The 19,996-nt window shown below is 37.8% G+C and overlaps 1 protein-coding gene across 3 annotated transcripts in view; it reads right to left on the bottom strand.

Annotated features, from left to right (window-relative positions):
- The window catches only part of HGF (hepatocyte growth factor), a 64,207-nt gene extending 48,701 nt beyond the window's left edge, over nucleotides 1-15,506 (bottom strand). Inside the window, exons 1-2 of one of the 3 annotated variants that reach the window (XM_083821364.1) lie at nucleotides 15,100-15,506; nucleotides 2,358-2,523 (exon numbers count right to left, since the gene is read on the bottom strand). In XM_083821364.1, coding sequence (XP_083677490.1) covers nucleotides 2,358-2,523; nucleotides 15,100-15,175 — 242 coding nt within the window. In that variant the 5' untranslated portion in view covers nucleotides 15,176-15,506. The remainder of the gene's footprint in view (nucleotides 1-2,357; nucleotides 2,524-15,099) is intronic. The other 2 variants (XM_083821365.1, XM_083821363.1) reach the window with 2 other exon arrangements.
- Nucleotides 15,507-19,996: the final 4,490 nt, after the last annotated feature.

Raw genomic sequence — 19,996 nt, 5'->3', positions numbered from 1 at the left:
TCCTTTATAAGTCTGTAATGCCTGGACTCCACTAATTTACCACTTTCTGGTGGAAAAGAACCAGAGCAACGTTAAACCCTCATCTTGGTTGGGTACCTCACAGGAAAGAGACTCATGGGGTACTGCTTCAAGTACTATTGTCATAATTATGTTATGAAGTATTTCTATTTTATCCTATCATAATTCTTAAACAAACTGAGTTTGCATCTAGAAAATAAAGATCAACATTAGTGTTGTTACCCAAGTGATAGAGAACTACTTCTTGGATCAGTACTACCATTAGAATCAAGTCACAAAAATGTCAATAAACAAAGGAAAATCCAAGTCTTATGTTTCACATATATAAAATGTCATTTTATGCCACTTCTCTTCTAGGTTTTGTATGATCACACAGCAGCCAGTAAACTAATTGGTTTTAATTTCAGTTAGCAACACATTTTACCCTGTACTAACCGTACGCTGGCATGAAGTTAAAGACTGGTGATCCTAAGAATAAAAGGGAAACATTAGCAATCACTGTTTCCTTTAAAAGGGAACACGTCAAATATGTGTTTACAGTAGCATCAAAGAACTATGCACAGTATAAAAGGATTCATCTGGGACCAAATGAAACCACAAGAATGTTCCCAGATACAGAGAATCTCTCTTGCTGCACAGAGATAGCACAGGCAAGCCCTAATCACCTACACCTATGCTGCTAGCCTTGCTGGCTAAACAACTATAGGAAAAAATGGGAAATTCAGAGCATGAGCAGTCAGATTTGTAATTATTTTTTTCATTTTCAGTGTAAAATAGACATATATGACTGATTGCAGTGATCCTATCTGTGAGCAGAATTCTTCCAAGCTCTGTTCTCAAAGTCCATCATTGCTCCTTTATATTCTTTTATTGACTGATTACAGCAGAGAGAGTTTGTCCCTTAATGAATCTGTCATACAATGACAGGGACTGACTGTCCCAACAGAAAAAAAAAAAAAAAACTTTCATAAATGAAACAGAAATGAAAATGCAGAGAGGTTCTAGAATATTATTCATGTAAAGTGGAATCAATGAATATATTAACATACTTATTATTTTCAGAACATTAAATGTACCAGCCAGAGTAGCTACAATTAGAAGATCCTTGAAACAATCTTCCTGAGCAGATATTGGAATTTTCTTGGCACTATTTAGTATTTTTTTATACTGTAAAACTTAATTTTGTACTACTCCTTGCCACTGAACACCAGAACTGAAGGATTTCTTATTGCATGGAGTACAACCTGATCCACTTAGTAATGATGTGAGTGGAAGCTCTGCCAATAGGAAAAGGAGTTGCTTGTGCCATGTGAAAAATATCAGTGCCTGGAAAATATGTAAACTCCGCTTATTGTTTGCATATGTAAATAGTCAAAGTACAAAATAATAAAAACTACATCTCCAGATCTCCTTTAATTTGGAATTAAAGGCTTAAAAAAAGATTAAATTTCAATGGAGGACCTTTTCTGCCAAGAAAGAGCTTTTATCACATTTGATCTGACTTCTATTTGTAATAAGTCTTTTTTTTTTTTTTTAATATTTCAAGATCAGGCTGACATTTAGCCCAATGCTTACTAGTACAGAAGCCATTCATTCTCTCCAAGATTCTCCTGTGTTCATTTATTGCTAATGGTCTAGACTAGGAGAGGCCAGGGGAACAATTCAAGTCTAATAAACAGGAAAAATAACAGTGATTTGTTCCAGAAAATAGTAGAGAATATGTACTAGGCAGACAAGCAATCAGCTGCATGATGTGTTTGTAAGAGACAGCAGATGCTGTAGAATAGCTATCATATACTTGTAATGATTGTACAGCTGAGAAGGTTTGAATCCATTGTATCAAATTCATAGTACTTGCCAGTGAACTTCAGCAGTGTATGTATCTGTGTTCCATGTGTGAAGTTCCCATTGACTTTAGTGGGAGTAATGTGCAAAAAATGAAGATAGAATATGGTCTGAAGTGGTGCTGAAATACTGCAGCTGTGATGTGTGACAATAACCATTTTATAAGAGAGATAAAAATCCCAGAAATGTTCACTGAACACTACAGTGCAGCACAAATCATCGACATCTTAAAATGAGTATATTTCTCAGCTATATTATGGAAAACACTACAGATTGGACAAGCTAAAAAGACAGAACAACTCAGATAAAGCTTCAGAAATGACATATTCTCTGGACAGGTAGAACAATGCCAAAGAAATCAAAACAGTGCAGTCTTTAGATTGTCCTCAGTACAAGCTACAGCTGATGACGATTACAGAGAAACCTTTGCCCAAAGAGTATTAGATAAGAATCTATTAGGAAAAATGTGATAATAATAGAGATACATAACTTACTTGCAAGTGAATGAAAGACCTTTGTTCCTGCTGCATCTCTTGGCACACTGCTCAGTGGTATTTAACAGCTTGGTTTTAACTTCCAGTGTTTTGTTTACTTTGATGAGCATCAACTCTCCTGTTTTTTTGTAGTCATGAAGAGGATTTCTCCTTTTTCCTTTACCATCTAAGAAAAAAGCAAAGAAGAAAAAAAAAAAGTTAAGAACAGTACTGAGATGACAGATTGCATTAGAAATGAATATAATTTATTAAAGAATTATAGGAACGTTGGTACGAAACTTCTTGTAAATAATTACCAAACTTATGTAAAGAATTACATAATACTAGAAAAGTGTAAGAGGAAAGTTTTTCACCCTGTGAATATTTTTTTCAGAACCTGAAAATATGCTTGCCATACATCACAAAAACTGATATCTTATAAACATTTCCAATAAAAACTGAAGTGATAAAGTTAAACAAATGTCTACTTTTAATGGACAGACTGGAGTTAAAATTAGAAAGGGAGGAATAAAAATGTTATAGAGAATTATAGTTTGAATGGGATAAACTGTTCTTAAAACAGCGAACATTTTAACACAAATTGAGAGCAGATTTGGAGCCTGAAAGTAACATAAAATATTCATTTTTCCCGTCTTTTTCCCATCTTTTCCCATCCTAGTGAAGGCTCAGTGAGAATGTTGTGTTCAGTTTAGATGTGAATGAATGAGTGTTGTGAGCCTACAGAAAAGAAGAGGAGGGGAGGCAGAAGCCATAACATGGAAATAGTCTGCACTGTTACAAAGATTTCTACAGAAAGATCTGTTTTCCATGTCTCTGTTGAAAGACCCAGGGGAAGAGGTATAAAATGGAGCAGGCAAGATTGGCTAGAGAAGTTTGGCTGAAGTGCCAGAGGAAAAGTCTTTGATTTTTGCAAGAAAAACCCACGATTTTTCCAGTTTGTATGCATATGTTTGTTTGCTTTTCCCATAGAAACCAGTCTGCCATTGTAGGCTCCTCCATCATCAGTGAAGGCAGATGAGTACCTCTGGAGAGTGATTCTCACTATTCTAAGACACATGAGTAACACAGGAAGTATAAATTGCCCTTTGGATCTACTTACCTTATTTCACTCAAGGATCCAATATGATCTTTTTGGATTAGATGGCTAATGTAGTAAAAGTTAGGTGAACAAATCACTCCTTCATTTACAAACTAGGTAATAGTACTTTTCATAACATATTTCAATATAACTGTTTTCAGCTGTCCTTTCATTTTTTTTCTTCAAAGGATCAGCCACAGTAACAGAACATGAATGCTCAGGACTAATTTACTAAATTTTGCCAGAGCTTGCAAATATATGAATCCTCACCCTAGTGCGCCATTCTCCTGAATAGGTAGGTCATTTCTTATGCAGGTGCAAAGTGCACGTAGGTCAGCAATTTTTGTTTGGTACACTCTACACAGAAGTTCAGAATAATTCCACAAGTTGTAAAAGTTCAATAGCTGAGCTCTCTGTGAATCCAAATGAGTTACTGACAACTGCACACATTATGAAGCTAAAGAGGGCTGTTCCTTTGGCAGAACTTCCATCCTGATGGTTAAGGGAGCTCACATTTTCACTGGATTTAGCTAAATCACACCTCTCAGTGGTGAGTTATCCCTAAAACACCTAAAAATAGACCAAAGACATTTAAAGTAGATTTCATCAAGCTTCAATTACTAAAGGTGAAGGGTGGGGGGGCATGACTGAGAGAGGAAGAGGGAAATAGAGAGAAGATCAAAGGAATAGAATCTCTCTGCTGCAATAAACCTATAAAAAATCTTCACCACATTCTACTCTTCTTTTAAAACTGATGAACTGTGAGCAATGGTATTCCCCTGTACCTAATAGCACATAATTTTAATTCCAACTACAAGTATTTTCAGAAAATATAAAGAAATTATTAATTTCCCTCTAAATCCCTAGTATTGTTACAGGAATCCCTATTATTGTTATAGAAAGAAGCTTTTTGCTGAAAAGATCAAATAATAACTTTGGTGCTGTGTCTGGGACCCATATAAGTTATTATAAGCATTTTCAGCCTTGCATTTACACAATGCATATGTACCCAAAATGACTCATGTTTATGGAAATCTTATGCTGAGACTCTGGCTATAAGGATTAGCATTGCTACTGGAAAATATTGTCTTTACACTGAAGCTGCTTTTTGCTGTTGTTGTTCTTGGGTGAAAGAGCCAAAGTGCTGCAATAAGGATTGCATCTGCTCTTTAAGACAAACACAGAAAAATAAATCTTCCATTAAGATTTTGTGGTAAATGTCTCAATCTATTATCTTAGAAGATGTCATTATTTCTATGTTTTCTTAGCCAACATTTTTATATTAAATGAAGGTAAGAATCTGTACAGAAATATCAAAGTATTTTCTTTTAGTTCGTGATGCTAACATTTGCCATCTACCAATAAGTGTCATTATCTTAATTCTCTATGATAACAACTTCTTAAAGTCACCAGCAAGCATGCAAGAATATCATCCAAAAAATATATATATATACATATATCACGAAATTCTGCTCTGCCGCCTGACAGGCATGGTTCACAGTTGTGCTTTTTTTTTTTTTTTTTCCTGAGCAGTTGTCCAAAGAGAATTGTGGGTTTGATCTTGCATTTAGCAATTCATAACAGCCTGATTTACTTTAGCTTTCAAACAACAACATTCTATGACTTTGCCTATAATCCAAAAGGCAAAGGGCCAAATGCGTGGTGTGACTTTGTTAGAACCATCTGAATAATGCAAAGCATTACTTTTACACCGCAAAGAAAATAAATAAATAAATAAATAAATAACCCTAAGTGGTTTTATTATTAAAATATTAAATAAAATAGTGCCCAAGAAATATTCTACATCAAAGACTATAATGCAATATTCTATAACTGATACTCCTAATTTTTGACTGTCATTCATATCAGTTTCCTAAACTTTGATTAATCAGGACTTTTGCTTATTTTGTGGGTTATGTCCTCTGACGCTTCTCATACTTGAATATCAGATTACTGGGGAAGTCTGTCATTCCATTTAAATTTGAAAATAAGAAGAGCTGACTCAAACACAAAAGAATCCGTTCAAATACAGATCAACATTTTTTTTCTTCAACAGAAGAAAACTAACCAACTAATGAAAATTAATTAACTAAATATATTTCTTTGGCTGACTAAATATATTTCTTTATGTCAAGTACTCCTCAAAAAGGTGAGGGTGGTGCCTCTTTCTGTCTCTTAACATGATAGCAAACATGGTCGGACAGAACACAGAGCTCAGCCAGTGCCCAGGGAAGTGGGAACTACCATGTTTACTCTAGCTGGATGCTGCAGGGGGAAAGTATTCCACCATCTCATCTTGTACCTCCACAGTCTTCCCAATGGGTCTCTACCACTTTCGTAAAATGTGTTAAACATTCACTTAAGAAAAAATTTCCTTACAAAAAGAAGGAAACAAGAAGCAACTCTGGGTTCCCTTACTACATTTTCCATATGAAGTTTCTGTGTAGTCTTCTCAGATAGGGAGTATTAACTGAGATTATTCAAACTGTAGAGCATCAGGGGGAAACTATTTCCAAAAATATTTTTTTCCTGTAGCAGTTTCAGTCTACACCAAATATGTAATTGAAAATATGGTAAAGAAAATATAAATAAAGAAAATTTTAATTCTGCAGCCATAATGTAACTTCCTAGGAAGTTGTGGTACCTGTATTCTATGCCCTATTTAACTGCAATTATTTTAATTATTTTTATACTTTAAAAAAATAAAACAGGTATAACAGCCAGGAATGAGAGTAATAATCAATGTCATAGAAATGTAGATACTTCCTCGATTAACAAATTAAGTTTGACATAGCGAAGACATTTGTATTTTCATGTCTTCCAGCCTCTAGGTATTTTCTAACCACTGGGCTAATGGGAAAATAGCAGCAACGTCATTTCCTTTTTCTCTTTTGTCCCTGTTTACCATACCAAAAAGGGATTTGTACTCACCCTATCATCATACCACTCAGTCCCAACACTGGGTATGTTCTATACCCCAATGCAAAAATTCACACCTAGTAGAAAACAGTAAGTCTGATACTAAGCTGTAAGAGAGTCAAGAACTTCAGTATAAAAGTAGTTTCAGGTGATTTAGAGCTTAAATACATTAACAAGTCAAGTATTAGACTCTCAGGTTTTAGCCTGATCACTAAAAGGATTTGTTTTTCTATTAGAAGTTTTGTAGTAAAAAAAGTGGGCAAATTATACCATTGTTGCATCAACCAAGAGCATGCAGGATATCAACAGGCCTAAAGATTACCTTTGTGCATTATAATGAGATCAAAACACTACTTGTATTGTCTACAGCAAAATTTTACGATGAATTTATCTGACATTATCTACATCATCGGTAATCCCTTTCTCCTTCCTGCATCAGTCCAGCTTTTTCTAATATAGTTGTATATTTAGGCTTAGGAGTTATAGTCTTACAGAGTACAACTGGAGCATACTGCTGTCTCCCTCAAAAAAATACCCACTTTTATGGACTTGCCATAGACTATACAAAGCTTTTATTAATAAAGACTTGTGATGCATTCAGCATGTCAGCTTTCAGGGTTTCCAAGTCTCACTCCCATCTATGCAATAGTTAGTGCTCTCTTAAAGAACCACATAATGGAGACTTGTGATCATGTCAGAAGCCTCATTCTGTTATAATGTGAGAAGCCTCATTCCTTTCTTTTCTTTCTAATTTTGCATCCCACTTTATTAAACAGAACAAGCACATAACAACTCAACACCAAATTATCCAAATGAGAAGATAAATAAATTTAAATTCAAGGTTTATGTTTGAATCAAGATCCTTAATGAAATCTTGTTGTTTTGGTATGGAGTTTTATTTCCTGATTTTGTTTGTTTACACTTGCAGAGCTGGATTACATCTTTTAGAACTTGAGCAGTTTCCCAAGTAATTTGCTTTGTTGTGTTAAACTTCCAACTGACGGGGGTAATGAAAGATTTTAATTCTATTATGATAGATACTGACGTAAGTAAGTTGCAGATCTTTATATGGTAGATGGAAAAAGACATTCGTAATTTTCAGTTTTGAAAAAACAAACAAACAAACAAACAAAACACATATGGACAGCCGCATAACAGCACCGTTTATTATGTTTCTTGGATGTCAAAGATAAGCTAAGACTATGGGGAAAAAAAAAATCAAGAGAGGAAGATACCTAAATTCTTCTAGGATGGAAGATGCTGACAGAAAATTTAAGGAATCGATTACAGTCCTGCCAAATAGTGAAGAAAAAAAAAAAAAAAAAAAAGAAAAGCAAAACAATATGGCACTGGTGAGAAAAAATTGAGAAGAGGGAAGTTGCCCACACACTGTGCAGGAAGCTCAGAGACTGAAAATTTAAAGAATAGTCAAGTGAAGAGAAATGGTCATATAAAGTGATATAAATATTTCAGAAATATAGAAGAGACATAGAATCATAGAATCATAGAATCATTAAGGTTGGAAAAGACCTTCAGAAGACCTTCATCTGTTCCAACCATCACCCTACTACCAATGTCACCCACTAAACCATGTCCCTAAGCACCAGGTCCTTCAACACCCCCAGGGACAGTGATGCCACCACTTCCCTGGGCAACCCATTTCAATGCCTGAGTCCCTTTCTTTAGTATTAATAGGCATTTTAAAATGCTGTTCAGTATTTTTGCATCATGTATGAAATGAAACAAAGTCATTTGCACTTGAGCATTTAACAGATGGACTAAATAGAAATTGAATTATTCATTTTATAACTGATAACCAGGTCAGAAGGTCAAAATAAGATTAGATATTAGCTTATTTTTTCAAAGAACAATCATCACTGCAAGCCAAAGTAAACTGAATTTCCTGTTGAGCTAGGAAAAAAGAAGTATGTGAACTCAATTTCATGTGAAATTCAGGAGGGAAAGAAGTTTGAATTTACAGGGGAAAATGAGAAGTTTACCATCACATGAAAGACCTTCAGAAAAGCAAACAAACAAACAAAAACAAAATAAAAAACACTTAACTGCATCTGAAATAAAGGGAAGCACAGCTCAACACAGTAAATATAACAAGCATTTTATCAGGAAACAACATACTAAAAAAGTTGAGAGTTTACACCCAAGCAGAGCATACTCATATGTATCTTAAGGGGGGGAGGGGAAGAGAGAAAAAAAGATGCAAATTTTAGATCTCAATAAAATATACACAGCAAAAGTATGCAAAACCATGGTTATCAGAATGTCTACAGATATTTTTCAGAAGAGATATCAAAACCGAATGCTTATCTCAGTGTAAATAATGACAATTTAATACAAAATAAAAAATAAAGCTTTATCATATGCATTAAAATGCATTTGGCAAAACTTGTGTAAAAGCAAAAATTGTTGAATAGAGTTTGCAATAACGCGAGAGTCCTTACTATACATGGATTGAAGAACAGTAAGCAAATGTGGTGAGGTATTTAATTCGTCTATAAAACATGATGGAAGGGTTATTTTGAATTAAATTCAATAATGTATCTCCAGGACAATGATATAAAACACTAAGGGCAAATTGTATATTGGTTCAGGTCCCAGTACGATACCACAAATATACTGGTTTCATTATGAATAAAACAAACTTGAAAGTATGTGCTATCAAATGGTTTCAGACACCACATGCAAAGTGTATTTCATTGTTTAACAGTATAGTGACTGTAAAAGAAAAAAAAATATATATATATAAAAAATGGTGCATGTTGATACCAAAATATTTTATATGGTCTTATTATTATCTGTAAGAATATTCAGGAAGCAGTTCTTTAAACAAATATTTTCACGACAGTTTTCTCTCTTAAACCAAGTCCTGGAAGAGTTGCTTTGATAAAGTGAATAAATGCTCATCATTTTAAATTTACTTTTAACTTAGTTTCAACTTACTTTCACTTATTTTGACTACTCCTTATGCTTGTTTCAAGTATCAAAAATATCCAGTTTCCTGGCTAGAATGCAAAAAAAATGAACAATGTTTCCAAATCATTTTGGAGAGAAGGAAAGGAAGGAAGGAAGGAAGGAAGGAAGGAAGGAAGGAAGGAAGGAAGGAAGGAAGGAAGGAAGGAAGGAAGGAAGGAAGGAAGGAAGGAAGGAAGGAAGGAAGGAAGGAAGGAAGGAAGGAAGGAAGGAAGGAAGGAAGGAAGAGAAAAAGAAAGAAAAGAAAGAAAGAAAGAAAAGAAAGAAAAAGAAGAAAGAAAGAAAGAAAGAAAGAAAGAAAGAAAGAAAGAAAGAAAGAAAGAAAGAAAGAAAGAAAAGAAAGAAAGAAAGAAAGAAAGAAGAAAGAAAGAAAGAAAGAAAGAAAGAAAGAAAGAAAGAAAGAAAGAAAGAAAGAAAGAAAGAAAGAAAGAAAGAAAGGGAAACAGAAACAATTCTGAAATGTATCCAAGAAAATAAGTTTGTAGATTGAATTGACTTAGATGCCAGATTAAGTTGAATGCCTTTATTCATGTAAGACAATAATTTGGCATTAAAAATGTTTACCAACCATACCTATAAAAACTGCAGTCAGCCATATAGATGGAATGTCATCAAAATAAAACCAGCTGTCCAAAGAGTCATCGTTAACTTGTGACAATTAAATAGTTTTTCAGAAAGGTATCTGGAGGACCACATGATTTTTTTTTAACTTTTGAATTTTATTTTCTTGGCAAAAGAGACTTCATGGAAAAAAAAAAAAATCCACAATTTTTAGAAAACAGATTAAAATAGAAATATATCATACAGAGATAATTTTTTCCTTATTTTTATGTTGGCATTCAGTTTAGTTGTTGAGCAGATTCAGGAAATGCAAAAAGATTTTTCTTTTTGGCTTTACATTGCATATTACCACTCACTCAAACACCCACACCCACACACGCACCCATACACACATATCCCTCCTTAGCAGCTGCAAAGAGTGCCATTTTCTCTGGAACCCAACTTCACGTTTGCTAAGTTCTGCCTTTGTAACCCTCTCCTATAGTCAGTGTGAAAACTTAAGAAATAAAAGATAACATTAAAAACTGATAGCATGTTCTAAAATTGGATGTTAGATGCAAATGGACAGCTCTTTTTCTTCCAAGAAAAGGTTATCTGCACAGCAGGATGCTGGGACCCATTGGCAGAAACAAATGGTCTGCAGTTTGTACTCTGACTTGTTGTATGTAACCTCTGGCTAAATTACAAAGAGCATTTTCCATTGTAAGATTTGTCTTCTTATGCATTTGCACAAGAATTAAATCCTTTATATTTCACATAATGTTCCACAATCTTTACAAGCTTTCGGTGCTTCCTCTAAGGCACCCAGCGCATTGTGCACTCAGCCACCACTGAAGGGGTCCAAGTTTGGAGCAGGGAGTATAGAGAAAAGCACAGGCAGGCAGGGCAGGGATTCAGGCGAAGCAGAGTGACCAGCTGCTAAGGGCAGCAAAACGGACCCTGTGAGGAGCGGTGAGTCTTACTGCATGTTGTATGTCTAAAAGTAGTGCTGCTGGCCAACGCAAGGAGTCATAGGAAGAGCTGGAGCTGATGGGAGAAGGAGGGAGCAGCCAGTCCCCAGCCAGGCCAGCAGCACTGAGGACTGCCAGGCATGGCCAGGCTCATCAGACAGCACATGGGTGGAGGCCCACAAGCCATTTGATTCCATCTCCTGTAGCTAGATTTTGCCAGCATATTTAAGTAATCTGGAGCATGCTCCTAGCTCTGCTTCACTGCAGCATTGCTTTATGTGTTGGGTACTAACCATGTTCAGGAATACTTCTACTGTCCTCTAACAGGACTGCCAAAAACCCCCACAGAAAGGAGAGAGGTGAAGGATGTCTTCATTTCTTCACAATGCTTTGGAGCTGTCCTAATTCCGCACTGCAAAGTACAAACATTGCTCACATCTGGAGGACGCCAATTCTCCTACCATTCCTGCTTCCCAAGCAAGTGCAGAAATCAATCCTTTCTCGCCTCCATTCTGCCTTGTAGCTTCTGCCCATCTACCCCCACCTGAAGACTGGTAGGGAGAAAGTAACATTCCAATGCTCATCCAGTGCAAGCAATTGCAAAAAGTTCAGGGCAACCCTCTCCTTCCCACATAGAGCTTTCACCTATCAAGGGGCCCAGTTATCCTACCTTCAAATCTCCTTAGAAAAGTCTGAAATGCTTAAGTGGCAAACTAATGTTCAGCGTAAAGATCCAAAGGGGAGATATTATGTTCTCTGAGGGAGACTGTACATTTCCCTTCCAACCCTGGCCTCAGTTGAAGTATTACAATAATGACAGATGAGCTCGTCCAATAAGAGGCTTTCCTTTCCTTGACTTCAGTGCACGATTTTCCAGAGTTTTATGCAACATTTTAATCTCACGTCTTTCAACTCTAGGTTCTCCTGCTAGGTTGCTTATGAAAATGACATTAATAGAAACAGAAAATCTGTTAAGCAGGGTAAGAACTGTATTATATGTGAGAGCAAAACAAGCAGCCCCTGGCACTGAGCACCAAAAGGATTCCATTAAACAGAAGGAATACAGTCTTCCAACTGGCAGAGTATCATTTCACTTTGTTGACAGTATATAGAATAATGATTATCTACAGCTGGGTTAGGGAAGTATAAATCACATTAAATTTTTAAAATATACGTAGCTATGCAGACCACAGGAATACACAACATTCATACATCGATTATTGCTATGGTATTTTTTTAAGGAACAGTTATTTATAGGAACTAAGTGCAACTGCCACATCTTCATCAGAAACTGCTTCAGATGATCCAAACTACAGAAAGTGCTGAGAAGTTTGAATAAAGAAACACACTCAGATGCCAGTCTTTTCACAGGAAAATATCTTTAATTTAAATAAATCTTTAGCATTCATTCTTTTCTTTTTTTCATTCAATATGCCAATCTGTTTTTTACTTTCAGTAAGAAATCAGACTTAGACTTACAGAGACCTGCAGGATATTGATAATGACTAGGCAAGTAGTCTATAGAAACCTTGCACATTTACCTCTTTCACCAATCAAGATCTTACGTATGAAAAAGAAACTCAAAAACTCATATTGTGGATAGCCTGCTGACATGAAAATTTCTTGCTGTTTTCTTCACCTTCCTTTTTTTTTTTTTTTTTTTAATCCATTAATATAACCCCACATGTATTAGAAAACTCAGCAACACAGGACATTGTCTTTGCACAGAACTTAGGATGCTGGATTCCAAACCTACAAGATCAACTCATAGAAGAAACAACACTCATTTTTAGGTAAATTTAAAATCAGCTTTGACAGAACAGTAATAGAAAAAGTATGGACATGCATTACCAAAGGATTTTCATATATATATATATATTTAAATTCTCTTTTCATCACTTAGCCTGTTTTTTCATAGATAAAAATATTAAGTATATATACACATACATTAAGCTTTCTTGAAAACATCTCAGTAAAAATAATTCAAAATCCTGTACAAAAGATACCATCTATGTTTAGAAAGCTACCAATATATTTTCAGAAGCTAACAAAACTTTCTCTTGCATACATTATACCAATCCTGAAACTTTTGTTGAAGATCACCTCTTTTTACAAAGCAAAGAAAGCACAATGGCTGCATGTAGTAAGAGTCATCTTTCTTACCCATAAGGCAAACAATAGGATTGATTAATATTAAGGCGGGTGGGGGAGGAAAGTTAAGAAAGGGAGTGTTGCCAAGAAACTGCCACTATGAAAGTTGGCCAGAAAACAAGTCCTACTTTATGAAAAATTCTGAAGTTTTGGAAATCTAATTTTCCTCCACATCAGGATGAACCATGCCCTCCTAAACTGAAGAGTCTATTGGTTAGGGCACAACCGTAATCATCAACCTACTGATACTCACAGTATCTGTCTCTCAATCTCTCCTGTTGGAATATTAGATAGATGAAATATTCATTGAGCTTGGGAAAGTATAGACCCTGCTAACAGCCTACAGTCAGGCAGAACAAGGACTTTGTCTCATTCAAGAAAAGTGTCCTGACCATCCAGAGATTAAGCATGACCTAGCTTCTTATGAATTTGGCTATAGACCAGTTTCTGTCTAGTTGGCCCACTGAATAAAGTTTCAGGAGGCTGTTCTGCTTTTTTCAAGCTAGCCCATCAGTTGATGAGTTTCTATCTCAGGTGAAGATTTTTCACTAGCAGGTACCCCTTGCTATTGTGAATGTCTTTGCTGCAGATTTGTTATTAATTTGATATGGAGGAACCAAGCCAAAGCCATTTTCTGTTTAAAATGAAAAGTTTTGATGGGTCAGCATTTTCCGGGGGGGGGGGGGGACGGGGGGGGGGGGGGGGGGGGGGACTCAGAAAATTCCAAACTAACTCTAGTCATCACTTTTTCTGAAAGGTCACATGTCCACAAAATGGAAACTGCAATGTGCACGGAAAAGCAGTTTAGAAAAACATAGTAGCATAGTGTCCGTATCTCTGTTTCACCTGCTACTAATGCCTGTATTAGTAATGCAAAAACAAAATTGTCACTGAGCAGACTGAGCACAGAAGGTCTTGTGAGAAGTTCAACATCATACAGAACCACACTCACTGTAGGTGAAAAATGACAGGTTTTACTACATGGGATGCTGCCATTCTTTTTTTTTTAACTTGCCCACTGTGTTTACAATAAATAAAAAAATAAATAAATCCACTTTTAAATCCTATATATATATATATATAATTTTAATTTAAAAAATGTAATTATGTCTTGGAAGCCATCAACACCACTTGCCATACCCAGTGCTTGATGCCTTCTGACATGACCACAGGACCCAAGCAGTGTTGTGTGCCTGCTCGCACTCTGCCCACTCCTGGCAGATCCTTTCCCTGAATTGTGGCTGCCTTTTGTTTCTGTCTGTGCAAAGGTCTGACCCTAACAATGTTGGCGGAAGGAAGGAAGGAAGGAAAGGTTTGTAGAAACCTTTGCAAACTCTTTTTTCCTCAAACGTCTCCCCAGAGGGCCAATAGAAACACAGAGTTAGCTCTTCAGACATCCAGTCCAAGGGGGACACTTCAGGAAAGAAATTCAGCTAAAGAGCTTCCAGCACTTGATGACTTATTGTTTGTTCCTTCCCCCCCCCCCCCCCCCCCCCCCCCCCCCCCCCCCGCTCCTGGGCTTCATCAGGAACATCTAATTAAATTACAAGTATTTCAGTCTGGAAATAGCATGTCCATACTGCTGAACTTTGGCAAGGACCTTCCCTTTCTTATACTATCTTATACTATCTCTTGCTTTGGGTATTCCTTGTCAATTTATGTAACCTAACGTTTATTCTACCACTTGGAAATGAAGGGCAGATGTTCCCTCATGCCCTGACAGTGGCCAGGAGCTGTCTCTCCCGCTCCCACTTCCTCAGATCTTCCCATCCTGAGAGAGCCCCCTCGCTGGGAGGGGAGGTGGCGGGATGCAGCGACATCCCCGCAAGCCACCACCAGCTCCTCCTGTCCCCTCAAAGCCCTGGACGAGCAAACTCTGCCGCAAACAGAGCTCAGCCTGCCCCGACACCCAGGCATCTCACCCCCGGCCGCTGCCGGTGCCTGCCCTCAGCGCAGGTATTGCTGAGGGGAGCCGGGGATGTTGGGGTCTCCCCGCTCGCTGCACCGCCCCCGCCGCGACTGTGAGGGAGCGAGGGGAAACGCCGCGGCCGTGAGGTGGCGGGGGTGTCCCCGGAGAAGTGACAGAAAAACTAACCTGCCGCAGGGATGGTGATGGGAAGCAGCAGCAGCTGATGGAGCAGCAAGGCTGGCAGGAGTTGGGTGGCCCACATGGTGCCGGCGGCCCCCCCTCCGGCGGGCTGGCGGGGAGGAGGAGAGGAGATGGCTCCTCGGAAGGACCCTTGTGCACAGCCGGTCACTCGAGGAGGCAGAGTGAGCCGAGCTGCTTTTTATTGCGATGATCTAAGTTTGTTGTGTGATTAACTGGAAAGATCTGGGTCCCAACTCCCTCTTACGGTAAGAAACTGTTTAACAACATCCCCTCTCTGCCTCCTCTCCCCCACCCCTCCCCTCCCCAGGAGCTGCCTCCCCTCCCGCCCCGCAGCCAGCCCAGGGAGGGGGCTCCCACAACCGCCTCCCTCTCTCCCTCCCTCCTTCCTCCCCACCGCATCCCTCCCTCCCTGGATCCCTCCCGGGGCTCAGGGGGAGCAGCCAGGCTGACCGGGTCCCGCAGAGCTTACTCCGGGGCTAGTGTCTGCTGCTGCACAGCCCTCCCAACCCCCCCTTCCCCACTCCTGGCCCCCAACCCTTCTTTGTCCTCTCACCTGCAGCCAGAACACCTCTTCCTGCCCACAGACATCTCCCCTCACAGTCGCCCTTTCTCCACCTGCCCTTTGGCCTCATACGCAGGCAGGACCCTCAACCATGGCTGTTTAAGCAGGACTCCTGCTGCCCCATAGCCAGGAACAAAGCAAGACCGTTTCCTGGTTAAGAAGCACAACTTTCCTCCGACCTGTCCGTGGCTCCCCCTTGGCCACTGGCCTGGCCTTTCCATCACCCTCTTTGGCCATCTGACAAGTGCCACTTCCCCAAAATTGTGGCAACTCTGGGGAATCTAAAGTTCAAGTATCAGCTGGCTGGTGTTTCTCTGTGGAGACAAACCGCAGTCCAAAGCGAGGCCCGACCTTCCTTCTATTGCTGGCAAAATGACTCTAATTCTTCTATTACGCTTCCTTTTAACTTCATGGAAGAAATGGCGTTGGAGTTTGTTTAAAAGCATGAGACCGGCCTTCGCTACATGTGAGTGTTCAAAAATAAACACTTCAGGAAAAGTTTTGCTGTAATTTAAACCATTTCTTTCTCCCATGCACCCACCTATGGTCTATTGCATAAGTGTATGACAACACAGGCAGTAGGAAAACCTTTCTTTCCATTTTCTGCAAATAAACAAGAGACCTGCATGTGGACCCCTGCCATGTGAGTCAGAAATGGGTCTTCTCCAGTCCAGTTTCCCTTGCCCAGACTTACTATCCATCCTGCTCATAAACACCTTTGAGTGAAAGAGTTTTTCTCAAAACTGTTGTTTTCAAAGGCAAAAATGTTCATAGTTTTTTATTCATTTTTTTCCTTTATTTCCAAAAATATACGTGTTTTTTTTTTCTTTCCTTTCGCCCAAGTTATACCCAATATCAAAAAAAAATATTTCTATTTGGAAATAAATTACTGTCTGGGTAAGTGAAAGAAAGGGGACAATAGGGAGTTGAGAGAGAGTCTGTGAAGAAAATATTTTGAACATTTGGTGTTACAGGAAAAACATTCATGTGAAAAAAAAAAATCATTTCTTAAATTTTTTTTTTTTTTGCTGTTCTTGTTTTTTCTCCAAAGAATAAAGCTTTATTTGCTGGAGTTTCATAGAGAAGCACAACCTGAGAGCAGAGAATTTGTATTCCTTATGCCATTGACCTTGTGCGAAATCCTTGTCCGCTGCAAATAATAGAACATGGATATCTCAGTTTCTGTTTTCTGTTCTTCTGCTTGTGCTTTAAGATAGACATAAATATAAACAATAAGCAACAAAAATAATCATGGCACCATGCTGAGCCCAAAATAGTCACATTCCGTTAACCAGATGCATTTGACTTGTTGTCCATGCATGTGATGATTGACCTTTCTTTGTATAAAGCCCCAAATTATGCACCATTAAAGTCAAGTAGATTTTTTGCCACCGACTTCCCTAAGGTGGAGTATTTGGTCTGTAGTCAGATTTCTCCTGAATTTTAGGAGGGTTTTATGCTGTGTCTCATGGGGAGTAGTATGCTCCCTAATGGAGAAAATATTTTGCTATATGGATTCCTATTATTAATACATAGTCCTGTGTATTATTCATAATGTATTTGCAGTTCTGACTGAGAGTTCAGGTCGTGGGCATAAGATTCTTTGCCTGCAGATATTATTCTGGGCATGTGCAACTCCTTAGATATGGTTTTCTCTTTGACCAGTTTTGGGAGCCTGCTGGAGAACACCTTTGCTTTTTACAAAAGTCGTACTGCCCTTCAGTGAAAAATAAGGCATGCAGAGTGAAGGTCCAGAGACTGAAGAGAAATTAGAAAGGAAAAAGATATTTTAGGTGCTACATTCAGATGATATATTCATATGCAGTCAAGGCAAAGATTTGCATCTGGATCTGGGAACTGACAATGCTCGTTGGTCCCACATCATATACTGCGAAATGTAGTATGATCCTTTTTCTGTCTTCTTGCCCCATGTATTTTACAAGTGAAGCATAATATTTTAGTTCAGTTCAGTCAAATTTTATCTTGAAATGAAATTCAATATGAAGAAAGGCTGTAAAAATTGCATTTCGTGCTCATGTTTTCTAAAGAGAATTCAATGTCAGGTTTTAGTCTGCATATAGAGAAACTAAAGAGCTAAATAGGATAACCAAAAGTTGTAGGTTTTATGCAAGAATATTTTGTTGTGTGTTATGATTTCTGTCCTTTTTAGTGTATGCTTTCAGACCTATAAATCTTTTTCTCTTATTTCATTTTTCATTTTTTGGGGGGTGGGGGGGGGGGGAGTGTAGCTGAGGGTGATGCTTTCGGTATTCTTTTTCTTTTTTCTTCTTTTTTGGCTTCTAATTTCTTTGGCCACCTTGTAAACTTGCCCTGATAACCTGGCTTACAAACCAGTATAGTTCTGTATTAGGAAAGTAGCATAACATTTCTGTAGACTATATCTAAAAAGAAAAGTGTTACTGCACGCTTTACCAAAGATATATTGGCTCTAGACTGCCTACATGAGTAAAAAAGTTTGAAAAAGTTTTATTTTGGTTGGAAAAGTAAGCAGACATGACCAAATACATAGAAACTGCTATTTTTATATATCCTTTTCTGACCATAACCACAGTTGGATCTGTTTTTCAGATGTAACTTGCTACTCAGAAATGCTAAATATTCAAAATTTTGGCAGGAATTTGCACACGCACTCACAGAGTAATACCAAGTCACAATTAGCTTTAAAGGAAAGCTCTCCTAAATGAACCAGCATCTGTCATATGAATTACCTATTGTGTCCAAAATAAACCTTTTTTCTTCTTGATTTAACCTCTTCTATATGTAGCACTCCTTATGCTAAAGTTTCATTGGATAATGAGCCCAATAACAAGCACATTTAGTAATTATTGTTCAATGTCATGTTGATTAATGAAAAAGTTCTTAAGTATAAACCAAAAAATTGTGGTTCATCTTATCTACGGGATCTACTCTTATTTATTTTTTATTTTTTATTTATTTTTTTAATAAATTGAGCTTGAGAGTAGGAAAAAAAAAGACCAAGGTATAGACTGGAGACTGAATCTCCCTATTCAATGCTGTTCAGAAATGCAGAGTTTAACAGAACTACATGTCAAGTGTCAGTCCCTGCTGAGGCACTTGAGCCAGAGTCCCAGCTGGTCACATGGCACCTTCTAGCCCAAGCCCCAGGCTTTCTTCATTTCTTCTTGCAGGAAAAAAAAAAAAAAAAAAAAAAAAAAAGTAAATGGGGGGGAATAGTGGAAAGGAAAGGAAAAGGGGGAAGAAGAGGATAACAAGATCCTAGCACAGGGATTAATGTGTCTGGTGTCTGGCAGAAGCTCAACCACCCCCTGAGTCCATCATTTTAGATTCAGCCAAGAGGATTTTGCATGTCATCATGCTAAATGCTGCAGATCTGAACTGCTGGTCCCAGAGGGCAAATTCACCACACCAGTCATGTGTTTACACCTCCATGCGGTGAAGCAGGAGAGTTTGGCATCTCAGATGAGGCTTCATGCTGATTAGACACCAGGGAGACTTTAGGATGATGGCAAGAACTACACCTCCTTCTGCAATGTAGGCACTCAGCTACATGGCATTCACAGATAAAATCCCACATGGATTTAATACCCTAAACTATACAGCCTTAAACTTTTTCCTTCAGCCGATGTCATAGCTTATAAAAAAAAAAAAAAAAAAAAGAGTTAAGGGTTATTGCCTGGCCTTGTAGGAACAAGACATAGTACGATTTGGATTGAACCTCTACAATTGCATTTTACCCAAAAGCAAGCATTTGTAAACAGGCTTCATACTTCAACTGAGCACTTTCATGGCACAAACCATGAAAAACAATGCAAGACATGCATACAATGTTAAACAATCTAGAATATTACATTATACATAGATGCATGCTCCTGCGGAATTAAAAGCATGCTTCTGAAGTTGTTGAGATTAAAAAAGAATATGATCTCCCAAGTGACTTGGTTGTGTTTCATTCCACTTATTAAAATTAACATATGTTCATAATATTCCAATATGTATAATTCACAATTTTGCCCACACAATTCACAATTTTGCCACACTCTCAGGTACTGTGTCCTACTCTCAGGTCTGAGTCCTAAGCCTAGTCTGGTAATCCAGGGTTCATCCCTGCAGTCTTTTACTGGCATAAATACCTTACGGCTTTCCTATCTAAGACATACTTTAACTGCTTTTTACATGTACGTTATATGCTGATTAAGAATAGGTAAGTTGAGTAACAAAAATAATAATAATTTAAGTTCTAGTATAAAAGCCATGTAAACCATTTATGGCATGGTGCCCAATGGCAGCTGATTCTGAATGAATCCTTCTAGATTAGTT

Source organism: Anser anser (genome assembly GCF_964211835.1).
Source record: "Anser anser genome assembly, chromosome: 1".
In the NCBI taxonomy this organism is placed as follows: Eukaryota; Metazoa; Chordata; class Aves; order Anseriformes; family Anatidae; genus Anser; species Anser anser.
The sequence above is the reverse complement of the archived record's forward strand: the minus strand, read 5'-3'. Positions and strand labels throughout refer to the sequence as shown.